The following is a 17525-nucleotide window of genomic DNA, read 5'->3' on the forward strand; positions in this document are numbered from 1 at the left end:
TCAGCTTTCCTGCTCTTCTGATGCCGCCTGGCCTGCTGTGTTCATCCAGCTCCACACTGAGTTACTTTCACTGGAGAGTCTTGGTTATGCAGCCTGGAGACGTGTCACTAAATAGGTTGATCTCCTAAGCGCAGTGTTCCTGGTACTGTATTGTGAGACTCATCCCAGAGACTGAGATGAATCTGTGATGTCCATGAACCGTGCAGGGGGTTCAATATGAGTACAGCCCACGGAGACGGTAAACCATGTGACAGCCGGAGGCTCTCTCCCTGTGACAGGACACGATGAGAATTACTCCGGGCCTGGGGTGGGGAGCTGACCCACTGTCCAAGGTAACAGAGAGCTCCCTGAACCCGGACCGGAACCATCGACCTTCATCCTCATCGTCTGATCGAGTCTGAGCAAAGAGCCCTCATGCCCCCGCACTTCCCCCGCCCCCCATGAGGTAGGGAAACGGGAGGAAGTGACGTATGGAGTCGGTGACGGTTTCCGGTAGCGGTTGCTGTGTGAGCTTTCGAGGTGGGCGGCGGAGGGAACGAAGGACGGACGGACGAACGAAGCGAGGTCGGGGGGTGTGTTCCTGGTCAGCCCAGCTAGTCCGGGGCCTCTGGTGAACAGGCCGGTTCCCCGGCACCATCCAGCTCTGCAGTGGGCGGGATTTCTCCCTCCGTGCTGCCTCCCTCGGTATGGATCCCCTGGGGGCCCGCTCCCCCATCGTCGACATTCAGACTTTACCGTGTTGGGCTCATGGCCCGGAGCCGCTGCTAGAGACTGGGGTCGGCGGTGAGCTGCAACCGGACACGTCCATCTCCTCGCCTTTCCCTTACAGGAAAGACATTAACAACAAAGTTATTCTATGGTACGTGTGCACTCAGGTTTCTTATTCTGTACCTGTACCTGCACCAAGCGGAGCCTGCAGGCACTCTCACCTCGATAGCAACCGTGAGGAATGTTTTTCAGCTTGTGGTACCTGTCACCGAAATTCATGTGTGTTTAGTGCTCCCCTCTTCTGCAAGTGTTTAATGCTGATGTAATGGGATTTCCTAGATCCTTGTGCCGTTCTCGGACACCCGGGGTGACGCTAGAGAATGTGATCTTCCCTTTTTCTCAGTCGAGAGTTTCTAGTTAATACCGCTACCTTAGTTAAGCAGACTTCTCTAATATGTTAAGTCGCAGATCAAATTCATATTCATGGCATCATTTAATATTGCTAGTGAACCCAGCGATTTCCATAAGTTTATTATCATTTTGAGCAAGTAATATTGCTTTGTTTTGAAATATATTTCACTTCCTTTTTCACTGCCGTGAGTTGTCACCATCCCGCACTCCAGTATCCAGATTGTATGTAACTACTGAATTAGGGTTTGCAATTGGTAGCAGAGATTGAGTGTCCAGCATCTCCTGTCATTTTTGATGTAGGTTAGAGAACATTAAGGTGTTACAATTCTACCTGCTTCTTATATTACATATTCCTCTTTCTTACTGCTTGACCTTTTGTTCCTGCGCTTTCCACTACTATATAGAGAATTACTCCTTGGATTTCAATTATTAGTAATTCTGTCTAGTTTTACACTTTGGGAAATACTATTGTTGGGCAATTATGAGTTGATAAGGCTTTTTCCTTAAACATTAATTCTTTCACAATGGCTGTAGTCTCATTCCTCTGAAAATTCACTCTTGACTCTCTAACCTTGTAAATTATCTTCAGTGTCCTTCAATGTGGTGTTAACTACCAAATCAGTATTATCTTGTCCTACAACTCCAAACTCAAATCTTTCAAATTGGGTTTCCACCTTTTGTAGGTTGTGAATGAAATTGAGTGCAGTATATCATTTTCCAATCATCCTTGTTGGCTGAAATGTTTGAAACTTTGCAACATTATTTATATTTTTATATTTTCTTTGTCATCATGCCTTCTAATTTAAGGTTAGCATCAACTCCCACTGCTTCCCAGCTGACCAGAAGGCCCAGGCCAATGTCTCCAAAACATGGGAAAATTAACAGTAGGAGTAAGAATGTAGATATTTAAAACCAGGACTTTTTAAACAAAAAAAAATCTCATTTTATGTTCGAGTCTTAATTATCTTTTTTAAAAAAATCATTTCTGTGGATATAAATATTTTAAGACCCTATGCAGTGCACAATTCTGCAGCAGGAATGATATTTCTTATTGCTTCCATCTGATATGTCCATTTTTTTATTTACTGGCAATATTTCTGCTGTTGGAGAAGGTCACCTTGACCTTACCAAGTGAAAAATAGCTGAAATCCAAGCCAGTGTGCAATTCACTCTGCTTGCTCGGTGTTCAGTTATTGGTGGTTAAACGCATTGAACTGTTATTACTTCACTTCCTTGTTCCTATGCTGCAATTATGCAGTTTTTCTCTATGGAGTGGCTGTAACTATTTAACTTCCTGATGCTTTTCCTCTTCAAGTGCAATAGATCCCTCTGTTTCGTTTATCTCATTCCATATCACTTTTCAGACCTTGACAGTCCTGCTTGTATGTCCTTTTTCTAATTTTGTATATTATTTGGTATCTGCCACTTTCCTGAACTTCTGTTCTTTTCTAAGGACATGACCCTGTGGCTTACTACTTTAATGATCTCTCACTTTGGCTGTGACCATCTGGGCAATTCATCAAGGTTCATACAAGCATTAGGAGGTGTGAGTTGTTTTCTGGGCACTCTGCAAGCTCTAGTTTAGATGTTTAATTACACCTAGTGTTAGCTTTACCATTGTCCCAAGGTAGGTAAGTTGTCATTTCAAGTGTAGATTTTTCATCCAGACACACTGGAGAATATGAAATGTTCGTGTAGTGGTTTATTCCCCACTGTCCGGAGAATTACTGGGCTGGTTTCAAAAACTTTTTAAACTTTTTCTAAGTTTTTTTCTCACTATTTTAGCTTAAAGTGTGAGTGAATTTGTCTCTTTATTCACTATTGTCAGCTGTGACCTCATCTTCATTGTTTCGTCTGAGCTACAGCGTTCTGGGTTCAAGCCCCACTCCAGGACCTGAAGACACAAAGGAAGTACTGGACTGTCACGGGTCATCTTTCAGATGAGATGTTAAAGGGAGGCTACCGGGTCCATGCAAAAGATCTAATGGCACAATTTTGAGCAGAGGAGATATCCTTAATGCCCTGGCTAATTATTTCTCCTTCAATCAACATTACAAAACAGATTATCTGGCCATTAGCACACTGGGAGTTTGCCGATTGCAAATTGGCAGCTATATTTCCTACAGTACACTTCAATATACTTCATTGGCTGTAAAGCACTTGGCGATACAAGCAAAATGCTGTGGAGCATATCTGAACCTAAAAGCAAAACACAACATTTGTGGAGAGTTAGTCTTTCAAATCCAATGACTTCTTCAGAATCCTTTGAGTTGTCCTGTTTTGTTGTGAAAGGCGCTGTGTAACTAAATCACAATTTATTTTTGATATCAGCATAATTAAACTTGGTCTGTTGCATCATTGACCATACACATCTGACTGTCTAATTTGCCTTTGAATGCAGCCTGTTTGTTGCACTGTGCAGTTCCTTTTAAGGTTAAAAGCAGAATTGAGAAGTTGCTTTTTATTAAGCCAGTTGCAGTAAAGCTGAAATCAGCCAACAAAATTATATCAACTCTAGCTATCACAGTCCTGAGGTCTGTGTGGTGCTACTTCATTATGTAAAATAACCAAACTGCACTAATACCAAATAAACTGACCTTTTAGTAAAGCATTCTTGGATTGTATTAGAGAATCTAGACTAGTGTTTTTATTCTAGAAAGCATTGTTAGATGGGAAAATTCCCTAGCATTATCAAGTCTGGTAGTGCTGTTGCCACTGCAGAAGATCAATATGTTTAGAGCAGATGGTGTTAGCTCCATTATAAAAGGCCTGTTAGACAAGTTACTTTGAACTAATAAAGTGTTGGCTCAACTCTCTGTTGATTTATTGATCTTTAAACCCCAATGAGAGATTCTGCTGTCTAGCAGCACTGCTATTTCCTTGATTATATATTTTGCTTAATGCAGTATTCAGATATACTGAGTATCGTTTTCTTTGCTGTGCAAATTTGTTCCCTACATGAAAAATTACTTCAGTGTATTTTGATCAGAAGTTTGTAACTGAAGAGAGTTTGGCTAAAATAATACACGGTTGATTGCAGGTGGTTTTCCAAATTTACCTCTACCATTGTTACTTGGGGCAGTGAATGATGTTTGGATTGGGTGCTGATATGGGTTGTTAAATAAATTCTGTTAATAAAGTTGTTTATGTAGTCTTGTATAATTGTAAAAAGTTAGAGGACAGGAACTGGCTAACTTGGGTGTTAACCTTAGAGCCAGTGATTTTCTTCATGAAAATACCATTGACAAAACTCATTGGATATTCACTTCTGAAACACTGATATTCCTCTTTGAAGCAGCTTTCTAATTAGAATCTTCGGGTACGACAAAATTGGTTGTGGCACAGAATTCAATTTTCAAACTTTCAACCTCTAGAACGTTTTTCTGATCCTTCATTACTGTCTTGCTGGCCATTGGCAAAGATTGTGCTATTTCCTGTGATAAACTTACATAATCTTGCAGACCTTAATTTCACTTATCGGTTCTCATGGGAAAAAAAATACTCAATTCTTAAGACTTTCTTGATAACTATAATCTCCATTGCAATACCGTAGTGAAACTATGCTGCATCGTTTTTTGTCATTGTTTTCCTTCCTACACTGGGTTACCCAAACATGTACGGATTTTTAATTGTAAACTAATCTGAGCATTATGCAAGTCATGGCCTTGCTTTTGTATTCAATAACCAGGTAGCAGACCAATGATTTTATTTGCCTTTTTGTTCATTCCTACCTTTTGATGACCTCTGCATGCATTTTGCTCTATCTTGGGTCCATTGTTTCCCTTTATTTGCAATTTATCAGGAAATTGTATCTGCTGTCTAACTACTCAACCTGCTACTTTGTCAGTGGCCATCTGTAATCTTTCATAGTTTTGCAATTTGTCAACAAAACAACCTGCAGATTTGATTTGAATAGCACAAATTGATGTTCTCTGAATAAGTTTAAATGATGTATACAAGTGTTAGTTAATGACTGAAGTCTTGATGCAGTCTCTCATAAAACACCACTTAGCCCATCTTTCTGTTCTAAGTTCCCTTATTCCTATTCGTCAATCACTATCCATGTGATCACAATCTCCATGATTTCTTAAATTGTCACAAAACTTGTGTTTATATGCTGTCTTTAACATAAAAAAAATCCAAGGTGCTGCAGTATGTATGTGTAGTATCATGCAGTGCAGATCATCTAGTATCATCTGGTATCATCTAGTGCAGATGAACTCATTCAGGATTCAGTTGAAGTACTGAGAGATTTAGATAAACAAGCTATCTAATTTAAACATGCTATAATATTCCAGCAGCATTATTTTAAATACAGCACCATTATTTTTTTATTATGCCTGCTTTTTGTAAATTATATTATGCAGAGTAACTTGTTCACAGTATGTAGTTAAGCAAGTAACCCTTTTTCACCTGGAGTACCCAAGAATTTGGCAGAGAATGAGTGGGAGAGTGTGTTGTTTTTTAATGTCACCTTGTAGAGGTGGTAAGGATAACTTAGTACCTGAACACACACTGCTTTTGTCTCTGCCCTGTTCACTGTCCCCCATCCTCTCAGTGGGCAACCTTGGTCCCATTGTCTGGTAGTCCCTCCTAAATCTGTCTTCCAGGTTCTCTTAAGGTTTGTTAAATCAACCTGTCCCTCTACTTTGTCCCTCTACTTTTAATCATTTCAAAATCTTATTTTGTTTGGAACCCATTGTTTTGTACCATCTTAACGAATGACTTGGAGTTGTTTACTATATGAAAGGTCCCTTGTATGCTAAGAAGCTGTAATTTTTTTTGACATGTTTAATACTTAAATCCTGAGTGTTTAACTGCATTGCTATGAAAATCTTCCAATCATTTGCTTAAATGCTTGTTGCTGAAGGACTGTAAATGTTCTAATTTGCAGAATACAGAGAGGCATGAATACAGTGCATGTGGAGATAATGCTCCCACTAGAGGGAGAGACTAGGACCTGAGGGCAGTGAAGGGATGACCATTTAGAACTGAGATGAGAAATTTCTTCAGCCAGACCATGGTGAATCTGTGGAGCTCATTGCTGCAGAAGGCCAAGTCACTGAGTGTCTTTAAGATAGTGACATTCTTTGATTAGTAAGGTGATCAAGGGTCACGGGGAGAAGGCTGGAGAGTGGGGTTGAGAAATGTATCAGCTGTGATTGATTGGTGGAGATTTGCTGAGTTGAATGGCCCAATTCTGCTCTATTATCTTATGGTCTTACTGATGTTTAAAAAGGATGGTGTGGTTGATAGTAAGCAAGAAAGCTGTAGACTGTGGGAAGATATTAATGGATTGGTCAGCAAGGCAGTTAAGTAGTATGAAACCAATCCAGGAAAGTATATAAGGAGATAATCTTGCGACAGCAGGCAAGGGAGTACACAAGTTGGTAGGATTCCGAGATGGAAGGAATGGAGGAACCTTGGGGTATTATGCTCCCAGATCCCTAAAGCATAACTCGAAAGTATGATCAAGAGGGGAGGTGGGGTGCTTCCTCTTCTTGACCAAGAAGTAAAGCTAGAGCTGTTTAAAGCGCTAATTAGACTGCAGTAAGAGTACTGTGTGTGTCATGGTCACCACATTACAGGTAGGATGTTATCACACTATCGAGTGAATAGAAGAGATTTGAGAGTGTTGCCAAGAATGAGGAATTTTAGTGATGTGGAAAAACGGATTCTGAGATTTTCCTTGGAACAAAGAAAGCTAAGGGGAGAATTAATTAAGGTCCATAAAATCATAAAGTGCTTAGATACAGTGGAAAGGAAGCAGAGGTCAGTAACCAGAGGCGATAGATTTCAAGAAATTAGTGGAATGCTTAGAGGAGAGTTTTCAACCGACGGTAATGGGGTCCGGAGCTTGTCTGAAGTTGTGATAGAGCGAGAAATCCTTATAATGTTTAAAAAAAAGCTTAGCCTATAAATTCCAACGTCAAGCGGATAGCTATAAACGAAGAGCCGAAAGGTTAAATTAAACTGGATAGCTTTTATTCAGCCAGCGTAGGCACAATAGACTGGCCTTCATGTCTGCTGTGTATTTTCAAAGTTTGCGCCTCATGTTAACTCTAAGGTGTAGTTTATTTTGCCCACCTCCATTTTTTTTGGAACGGTCTTTCCCTCTCCCTCAACAGTTGATAAAAGTGAATGCATTTAATGTGATAAGAACATTCATGAGATGCTTCGGAAATGGAGAGGGATTAACCTCGGCTCTTCTGTGCATGTGAGTGTGGCGGTGGTCAGCAATGGAAAGCATGATAAATAGTTTGGCTTTCAGCCTTTTAAGCGATACAAGTTAGGGTAAAAGATAGAGATGGACAGGCAGAGTGCTTGAGATGAAGGCCAAAGTATTTAAAGTCTGGCCATGTAAATTGAGGTTTTTTGGAACGAAAGTCCCAGAAATGATCTGAATGTAAGCAATGGAAAACTGGGGACATGTGACTGGAAAAGGTTGCAATACAAGCTGAATCTGATCCTAGATAAGGTGTAGAGCTGGATGAACACAGGCCAAGCAGCATCAGAGGAGCAGGAAAGCTGACGTTTCGGGTCTGGACCCTTCTTCAGAAATGGGGAAGGGGAAGGGGATTCTGAAATAAATAGAGAGAAGGGGAGGCAGATGGAAGATGGATAAAGGAGCAAATAGGTGGAGAGGAGACAGACAGGTCAAAGAGGCGAGGATGGAGCCAGTAAAGGTGAGTGTAGGTGAGGAGTTGGGATGGGGGTTGGTCAGTAAAGGGAAGACAGACAGGTCAAGGAGGCAGGGATGAGGCTGGTAGGTAGGGGGTGGGGGTTGAGATGGAAGAAGCGGATAGGTGGGAGAAAAGACGGACAGGTCAGGGAGGCGAGGACGAGCTGGGTCGGAGGCGGGGAGATTTTGAAGGTTGTGAAGTCCACATTGATACCATTGGGCTGCAGGGTTCCCAAGTGAAATGAGGTACTGTTCCTGCAACCTTTGGGTGGCATCATTGTGGCCCTGGAGGAGGCCCAGGATGGACATGTCATCTGGGGAGTTGAAGTGGTTCATGACTGGGAGGTGCAGTCATTTGTTGTGAACCGAGCGTAGGTGTTCCACAAAGCGGTCTCCAAGCCTCCGCTTGGTTTCCCCGATGTAGAGGAGGCCACATCAGGAACAGTGGATACAGTATACCACATTAGCAGATGTGCAGGTGAGCATCTCTTTAATGTGAATCTGATCCTGGAGTCTTTGAATTTGGCACATGGAGAATAAGGAGCCAATCTAATTGGGCAAGGATGGGGATAATGGACAGTCAAAGCTTTAGGTCAGGATGTACCCTTTCAAATTCCATCAGGCTGTTATTCATCGACTACAGCACCGCCTTCAGCACCATAATCCCTACCAGACTAATCTCAAAACACAGACTTGGGTCTCAGTTCTGCCTTCTGCAATTGTATAATCAGCTTCCTGACCCACAGACTGCCATAGTGAAGATAGACAACAGCTCCTCCACGATAATTGTCAAGTGGCACCCCGCAAGCATGCGTACTCAGCACTCTGTACACCTAGGACTGTGTAGCCAAATTCCATACGAATGCTATCTGCAAGTTTGCTAATGACACCACCGTTGTAGGCCAGATATCAAACAATGATGAGTCAAAATATATAAAGGAGATAAGTGCTTGGTGTTGTGTTGCAATGGTAACAATCTCTGTGTCAGCAAAACAAAAAGAACTGACCGTTTCTTTCAGAAAGGTGGAGGACACACCCCTGTCTACATCAATGGAGCAGAGGTGGAGAGCAGCAAGTTACTAGGAGTGATGATAACCAACAATTTGTCCTGGACCTTCCACATAGATGCAACGGTCAAGAACACACGACAATGCCCCTTCCTCAGATGGCTTAGGAAATTCAGTATGTCCATAAGGACTCTCTCCAACTTTCACAGATGCACCACCGAAAGCATTCTATTCGGGTGCATAATGGCTTGGTACAGCAACTGCTCTGCCCAGGACCTTAAGAAACTATAGAAAGTCGCGTGCGTAGCCTAGACAATCATAGAAGCCAACCTTCCATTCATGGACTCAATTTACACTTCTCATTGCCACAGAAAGGCTGCCAACATCATCAAAGACTCTTCCAACCTCTTCTATCAGCGAATCTTCGAAATATCAACATTCCTCAAAAAATCGACAAAACATTAACTCACCGCCTAAAATCAATGTTAAAACTCACCGTAAGTAATATAAACGTTACATAGGGGGTATACACGTCACAGTTATACTTTATTTCCAGCATAAATACTCTCAGCATGGTAGAACATTTGAGGTATGTAATTTTTGCCAGTTTATCAATCGTGCCAGTTGATAAGGTGCTGCTTAAAACAAAGTTTGCTGTACTATCGAATTTTTATTCGGTCACAAGCTCATCAAACAAGTCTTTATGAAACAATTCATTAAAAGTCAATCCTCTTAAAACAATTTGAGATCAAAATGTAATCTTTTCGAAGGCATAGATCATTTCTAATCATTGCAGACGTTTTGAAAAGCATACATGTTGAAGTCTAGGAGTCAACAGATGCCTCTTGCCTTCACTAACTCAGCTTCGAACTTCATGTTGCTTCCAGCTCAAAGTTAGAAAAAAATGCCCATCATAACTGGCTTTTGCTGACAAACTCTGCTCCATTGTCAGTGCTTTTTTTGTTTCTACATCTACCCAAGTTCTCCTCTGAACAACAATCTACTTGGATTACATCTGGGCACTCTGTTCAGATCCCATAAGCTGCTCTCTTTATAAAGACCGACTTGTTTGACCTAAGTTTCTGCCTCCTTTCTGTACTGCCTGTTATAATTTTTTGGATCTTTATAAATTCCTCCATAAAATTCTAACACTTATTTTCAGTCTTTCTCACAGTTATACCTGGAGTCATTTTACAACCTATCCTTCACTGCCTACCCCCCTCCCCTTTCTTGCCTCCATGCTGGCACTTCAGTACCTCATCCAAACACATGAGGTCAGGTTTGACGTGTGCATTGAGAACTAAGCTATCCTTCCATCACCCTTTCTTAACATTTCCGTTGTCTCTGTCGTGTAACCTTGGAAGACCTGCAATTTTTATTAGCTACTGATTTTATCTTTATCCCTGAAACACAATAGCAGTTTGAAAATTGATTCTATTCCCTCCTCAACTGCTCTTCACTGTTTGGAGTCATACATAGCAGAAAGGAAGATGGTTGTGGTTGGTGGAGGTCAGTCATCTCAGCTACAGGACACTTCTGTTGTGCTACTTGGGGCAGTGTCCCACCTGAAGTGGGGTGTACACTGATTATTGTATGATGTGCACTTTTTGTGATGAGTGTGATAATGAAGCAGTCCATATCCAAATGCAACAAGATGTCAGACAATATCCAGATTTGGACTGACCAGTGGCAAGTAATATGCATGCACAAAAGTGCCAAGCAGTGACGTCTCCAGCAAGAGAAAATCTAACCATCTAATCACTATCGATATCCTGGGTTTACTATTGACCAGAAACTGAACTAGTCATACAAATACTGGCTACAACAATAGGTCAGAGGCTAGAAATGTTGGATTAACTCGTCACCTGCTTTCCCAAAGCTTGTCCACCATCTACAAGGCACAAGTGGTGGAATTGTTCCCCTTGTTGGACCTGTACTCATCCACACAATACTCAAGAAGCTTGAGACTGTCCAGGAGATGACAACCTACTTGATTTGCACCATATCTACAAATAGCCACTCCCTCCATCACTGATACTCAGTAGCAACAAGTGTGTACCACCATCAGAATGCAGTGCAGAAATTCACTAAGGCTCCTTTTATGGTGTACCTTCTAAACTCTCAACCACTGCAGTCTAGAAACAATAGCAGCAGATATGTGGGAATACCATCATCTGTAATTTCCCCTCTGATCCACTCCTCATCCTGACTTGGAAATATATGTTGCTGTTCCTTCATTGTTACTGGGTCAAAATTCTGGAACTCCCTCGCTTATAGCATTGTAGATCTAACCAAATAGATTGCAGCAGGTCATCTTTTAGCATTTAGAGCTGAGCAGTAAATACAGGACCAGCCAGTGGCACCCACATCCCATGAGTAAATAAAATAAAATAAAACGGCATTATTTCAGTTTTTCTGCACTTAAACTTGATTTAAACAGAGATTTTGCCCATATCACAAATGACGTACTTCCATCTTGGTTAGCTGGCTTGCATTTTCCGCTGTCCTAGCTCATCACTTGCTGAAACCCTTAGCGATCTCTGGCCTTTCTGCTACCTTTAACTTTCATAATTGGCAGGATTTGAATAAGCTGAAATTCATTATGGTGTCCTGCACCAAATCATCATCATTCCTTCCTTGCTGACCTTCATTAGCTCCTGGTTTTACATATGTTTGAAATTTAAACCTCATCCATATGATTAAATCTGTTAAAGTTGTTCCTCTCTCACCTTCAACTCTACAAACTTCCAAGAACTCTGCATTCCTCCACCTTTGCCTCCCCTGTGCTGCTTTACCTCTTTAGAACATTGCCTTTGACTGTGTGGGACTTGTCAATTATTTTGACTGTTCTCCCTCTCCTCTAGTGGTGTAGTGAGTGTTCAGGGCCAGCAGCTTTCCTCTAAGAATGAAAGGCAAGTGTAGCAAGTCCAGGAAGCCATGGATGTCAAGGGATGTCGCAAGAAGCAAAAAGGAAGCATATGTTAGGTGCAAAGCATTAAAACAGGGAGCCCTTCAGATGTATAGAGTGTGGTAGTGTGCTTAAAGTAGAAGGACAAAGAGGGGCTTATTTTTGGCAGATAAGGTTAAGGAAACGCCAGCATGTTTTAAAAGTATATTAAGAGCATGATTAGGAAAAGAATGGTCTATTAGAGACAAAAAGGGCAGTCTGTAGAAGGAGTCAGCAGGTATGGTGAGCTCTTTAAGTGAATGTTTATTTATATTCACAAGGGAGAAAGTCATGGGAGCTGGAAATTTCAGTTGGGAGAATGAGGTTCTAGACCATGATACGATTAAAGAGGAGGCAGTATTTAGATGCTTTAATGGCATAAAGGTGCCAAATCCCCAGGAACTGATGAGATGTATCCCAGGCTACTATGGGAGGCAAGGGAGGATATTGCAGGGGCCCTGGCGGATATATTTAATACTTTGTTAGGCACAGGTGGAGTGCCAGATGACTGGAGGATAGCTAATGTGATTCATATGTTCAACAAGAGTAGCATGCACAGACTAGGTAACTACAGACCAGTAGTCTGACATCAGCTTGGGAAATTGATGGAAAGATTTCTGAGGGACAGGATGAATCAAGAGTGGATTGATCAGGGATAGCACAGATTTATTGGTACATATCTGACTAATTGTGTTTTATATATATATAAAAACTTATGTACGTGACTTCATGTTTTGATGTGGCTATTGTAATTGATGTGGTTTACATGGACTTCTGTAAGGCTTTCGACAAGGTCCCACATGGAAGGCTGGTCCAAAATGTAAACCCATGGGATGCAAGGCAAGTTTGCAAACTGGATCCAAAATTGATTCGCTAGTAGGAGGCAAAAGATAAAGGTGGAGGGTTAGTATTGAGATTGGAAGCGCATGGCTGGTGCACCACCAGGATCGGTTCTGGGATTCTTGCTGCTTGTAATGTACATTATCGATTTGGATGTGAATGTCGAAGGCATAGTTAGTAAATTTGCAGATAGACAAATTTGTGTTGCTGTTGATAGTGGAGACAATGGTCTCGGGCTACAGTCTGATATTGATCAGCTGGTAAATTGGGCGGAGCAATGACTGATGGAATTTAATCCTGATAAGTGTGAGGTAATGCATTTTGGGAGGCCTAATAAGGGAATGGTTTATACAACGAATGGTAGATCCCTAGGTGAACCAGTCTATAAATCCTTGAAGGTGTCAGCGCAGGAAAATTGTGTTGAAGAAGGCATGCGGGATGTTTGCCTTCATTAGCTGCGTTGTATAATATTGGAGCAGGTATCTTATTGCAACTTTATTGGTTAGGCTGCAGATGCAATACTGTATGCAGTTCTGGATGCCACACTACTGGAAGGATGTGATTGCACTGGAGAGGTTGTGGAGGAGATTCACCAGGATATTGCCTGTATAAAAGTCTTAATTTTGAGGAAAGACAATGCAATGGGTTTGTTTCCCTGGAGCAGAGGAGGCTAAGGAGAGATCTGATTGAGATGTACAAAGTTTGAGAGGCTTCGGTAGGGTAGTAAAACCAGAGGGCATAAGTTTAAGGTGAGGAGTAAGTGATTTAGAGGGGATCTGAGGCAAAATTATTTTGCCCAGAGGATGGTAAAAATATGGAACCTACTGTTGAATGGGTGGTGGAGGCAGGTACTCTCCCAACATTGAAGAAGCATCTGGATGAGCACTTAAAGTGCCAGGGCATAATAAGTTATGGATGAAGTTTGGCTGAAACTAAGAACCAAATATCAATGGTATTGTGGGGCACAATATAAATCAGGAAATTAGAAGTGCATGTAGCAAAAGAAATGTAATAATCATGGATGGCTTCAATCTGCACAGACTGGATGAATATTATGAGCTCCAGTGCTATGGAGGAAGAGTTTCTGGAAATATGCTTCAGTTGCTGGATCAAAATCCAGAAACACACTCCCTGACGGCATTGTGGGTCTATCTCAAGCACATATCTTGAAGTGATTTCAAGAAGGCAGCTCATCACCACCTTCTCAATGGCAACTGGGGATGGGCAATAAATGCTGGCCCAGCCAGCAACCCCTACATCCCATTTAAAATAAAAAAAAAAATGGTTTCCTGGAACAGTATGCTCAGGAATCAACTATGTCACTTGGTATTTAGATCTATATTTTGTACTGAGAAAGGACTAATTAATAAGCTTGTTGTAAAGACTTTTAAAGAATAGTGAGCACAGTTTGGTAGAATTTAAGGATTAAGTTTGAAAAATGTAGTTCAATCTGAAAGGGTCTTAAGCCTAACATGGACAATTATGATGGTATGAAGAGAAAATTGGCTTGGTAGATTTTAAAAATAGATTAAAATGTTTGGTGGCAAATAGATCATAGCTAGTATTTAAAAAAATTAATGCCTGGTTAGCAAAAATATCCCAACAGTAAAAGCCAGTGTGCTGTGAATAAGTAGTATTAGATTAGAGGAGGAGTCTCAAGTCACAAGCTTGAGGATTGGGAGAATTGGCAAAGAAGAACTAAGAAATTAATAGAGACAAAGAGAACATGAGTGTAAAATGCATGAAATATGGAAGTGAATTGTAAAAGTGACTATAGGTTTGTAAAAGGGAAAAGATTTGTAAATGCAAACGTGGCTTCATTGTATTGCAGAAACCACAGAATTTAAAATGGGGAAATCAAGAAATGACAGAAGCTAAATTGTACTTTGTGCTTGGTTTCAAAGAGAAACACAGAAGGATCCCTGAAATAATTAAGATCCAATAGGTTATGAAAATGTGGAACTGAAATAAATTAGTACACTTGGTCCCTATTACAGCATATGTGTGTATTCATTAACTCAACCCGAGATGCTATCTTCTTTCCCACCCCCCCACAAACAGATCCTGATGGATCGCGTGCTATTGGGTCTGTTGGGTTAAATGCAGGATTCATATTATTGTGCAAACTGCTGTTTTTATTTTGTCACACACCAATCTGCTAGTAAAAATGTAGTATCGGAGAAATTAATGGGGATGAAGGTTGACAAACATCTAGACCCATTGGCCTTTATCTTGGAGTGGTCAAACAGCGTGACAGAGATAGTGAGTGAAAGGATTTTGAAAGATGATCAATGCAATTAATTATGTAATGGTGCCTGCAGATTAGAAAGGTGCAAATATGACCACACAATTTTATGAAGGAGGGTGAGAAAACTGCAAGCTGCAGACCTATTAACCAAACATTAGGGAAAGTACTAAATGCAAGAAATACTAGAAGTATGTATAGTGGATATTCAGAAAATAATTCTGATCGGACAGGGTCACCATGGATTTATTTTAAAAAATAAAAAAAAATAAAAAAAAAATAAAATTGACAAACGTTTTTTGAGGATGTTAGTAACAGTCAGTGGGAGAATCTGTAGATGTGGTATATTTGGATTTTCAGCAAGCTTTTTATAAAATCCCACACTTGGAGTTAAGGAATCAAAGCCAGTGTACGTGGGATTGGGTAATAAACTAATGTGGATTGAGGATTGGTTAACAAGCAAAGCAGAGAGTAGAAATAAATGGGTAATTCTTAAGTTGGCAGGCTGTAACCAGTGGGGTTCCACAAGGATAAGTGCTTGGATCCCAGCTGTTCTCAATGTATATCGACAATTTGGATGTGAAGGCCACTTATGAAATTTTGAAATTGCAAAAGATATAAAACATGGTAAGATTGTGTGGATGATGAAGAGAGATTTTGAGGATTTTGACGGGGGTGTATCTGTAAGAGCATATTAGAATATAGTATGAGGTTATCCACATTGGTGGGAGGAACAAAGATGGAGTATTTTGTAAATGGTGTGAGACTGAAAAATGTTGATGTCCAAAGGGATTTGTGTATTCTTGTTTGTAAGTCACTGAAAGCTAGCCTTCTGGCGCAGCAAGCAATTTGGAAGGCAAACATTGTTAGCAGTCATTGCAAGAGGATTCAAGTACAGGAACAAAAAGATCTTACTTCTATTGTATTGACTACTGGTGGAACTGCACCTGCAGTATTGTCTTGCCTTTTGGTCCTGCTGTCTAAGGAAGGATGTACTTGTCATAGAGGAAGTCCAGTTGAGACTCACCAGATTGACGCCTGGAATGATGGGACCCTCTTATGAGAAGAAATGGGTAAGACAGGCTCTGTATTTTCTGAAGTCTCAGAATGAGGCAGTCTCACAGAAACTTACAAATTCTTAAAGGAATAGATCATATAGATGCAAAAATGTTTTGCCTGACTCTGGTGTCTAGAACCAGGAGACAGAACCTCAGAATAAAAGGCAAGCCATTTAGGACTGAGGTGAAGAGGGACGTCTTCATACAGTCAGTGAATGTTTGGAATTCTGTACTCAAAAAGGGCTGTTTCAACTAGTCATTAAGATCAAAATACAGATATATTGCTATTATCTATATCAACAGACATGGAAATCATGCAGGAATGCGGTGTTGAAGTAGATGATTGACCATTATCTAGAATGACTAACCAGCTCGAGGCTGACATTTACTTCTGTGTTATACTTTCAGTTGAAATGGAAATTATGTACCCCTTCAGTTATCCACATCCCAAACATTCTTCTTACTTTGCATTTTCCTGCATCCACCACTTTTACTTGCACCATGGTGGTTATTGAACCTTTGCTTGCATCTTATGCTGAAATTCCTAATCCCTTTTAACAAGTCTCCCTGCAAAGCTTTCTCAACCATATCTCTCAAAGCCAATTTTTGGTCACCCACCTTTCTGGTCTTGCTGTTTTCTTTATGCCCTGATTTTTTTTTTTTTGTTTTTGCAATAATTTAAAACTTGTGATCTGTAGCCTGTTGAAACATTTAACATTTTGATACTAAGTAACATGATGTCAGCATAATTTTTTTGTAATTTAGGGATGCAAATATGCGGTACATATTCCCAAAACTGGCAACTTCAAGACAGAGGCTTTGGCCTATTTGGATTATTCCAGAGTGGTGCTTGTCTGGCTAATTGTCAGTAGGTAATTTAGACTATTCTGTGTAAGGTGGAGTCTTTGGTTTCTTGAGAACAAGAATAGATTCACATGTAAATGTTAAAACTGGGGACAAGTCCTGTGCAGTGCCTAGCCAAACTGTCCAAGTAAATTGTTTTTAATTTTCTCAATTTATGTATAGCAAGTACTAAGGGTCTGGTTTTTGGGCAACTCTTTTAGACAGCTGTTCTGAGAGAGTGTGCCTACGTTTGAACGAAAAAAGTCCTTTTTTAATCACCAGCAAAATGTCCGATTATTAATATTGTTTTTTAGGAAGGGAGATGTGACCTTGCTGAACTGCACAGCCGTTGTGAACACAAGTAATGAAGCACTGTCTGACAAAAATGCTATTAGTGAAAGTATCCACTTACATGCAGGACCAGACCTCAAGGATGAGTTACAGAAATTGAAAGGTAAGGTTCACATAACATCATTAAAGCAGGAAAATACAGGTGCACCTTCTGGGTTTTTTTGATGCCATAAATTACTTCTAAACCAGGATACTTGGATTTACTCGCCAATAAATGTATCCCAGTTTTGCAGGGAGTTAACAAGGTGTAGAGCTGGATGAACATAGCAGGCCAAGCAGCATCAGAAGAGCAGGAAGGCTGATGTTTCGGGCCTAGACCCTTCTTTTTTAACCCACTTAGTATTCTGAATGTAATAATATTTTTACCTTGAAATTTATTTATTTAATTTTTAAATTGCGTAATCAGCCTAAGCCATATGAGCATTAGTGAGCT

The 17525-nt window shown here is 40.6% G+C and overlaps 1 protein-coding gene across 5 annotated transcripts in view; it reads left to right on the forward strand.

Annotated features, from left to right (window-relative positions):
- The first annotated feature begins 459 nt into the window (after positions 1-459).
- gdap2 (ganglioside induced differentiation associated protein 2) overlaps positions 460-17525 on the forward strand; it is a 57564-nt gene continuing 40498 nt past the window's right edge. For 4 of the 5 annotated variants that reach the window (XR_007263204.1, XR_007263205.1, XR_007263206.1 and 1 more), the window contains exons 1-2: positions 460-859; positions 17056-17195. Coding sequence is in view for 1 of the 5 variants with exons in the window: in XM_048602869.1 (XP_048458826.1) it covers positions 687-859; positions 17056-17195 (313 nt within the window). In the remaining 4 variants the exon portion in view is untranslated. Of the gene's footprint in view, positions 860-8836; positions 9306-17055; positions 17196-17525 lie in introns of those variants that run through there. The other variant, XM_048602870.1, reaches the window with a different exon arrangement.

This window comes from Rhincodon typus, chromosome 11 (assembly GCF_021869965.1).
Source record: "Rhincodon typus isolate 14 chromosome 11, sRhiTyp1.1, whole genome shotgun sequence".
Taxonomy (NCBI): domain Eukaryota; kingdom Metazoa; phylum Chordata; class Chondrichthyes; order Orectolobiformes; family Rhincodontidae; genus Rhincodon; species Rhincodon typus.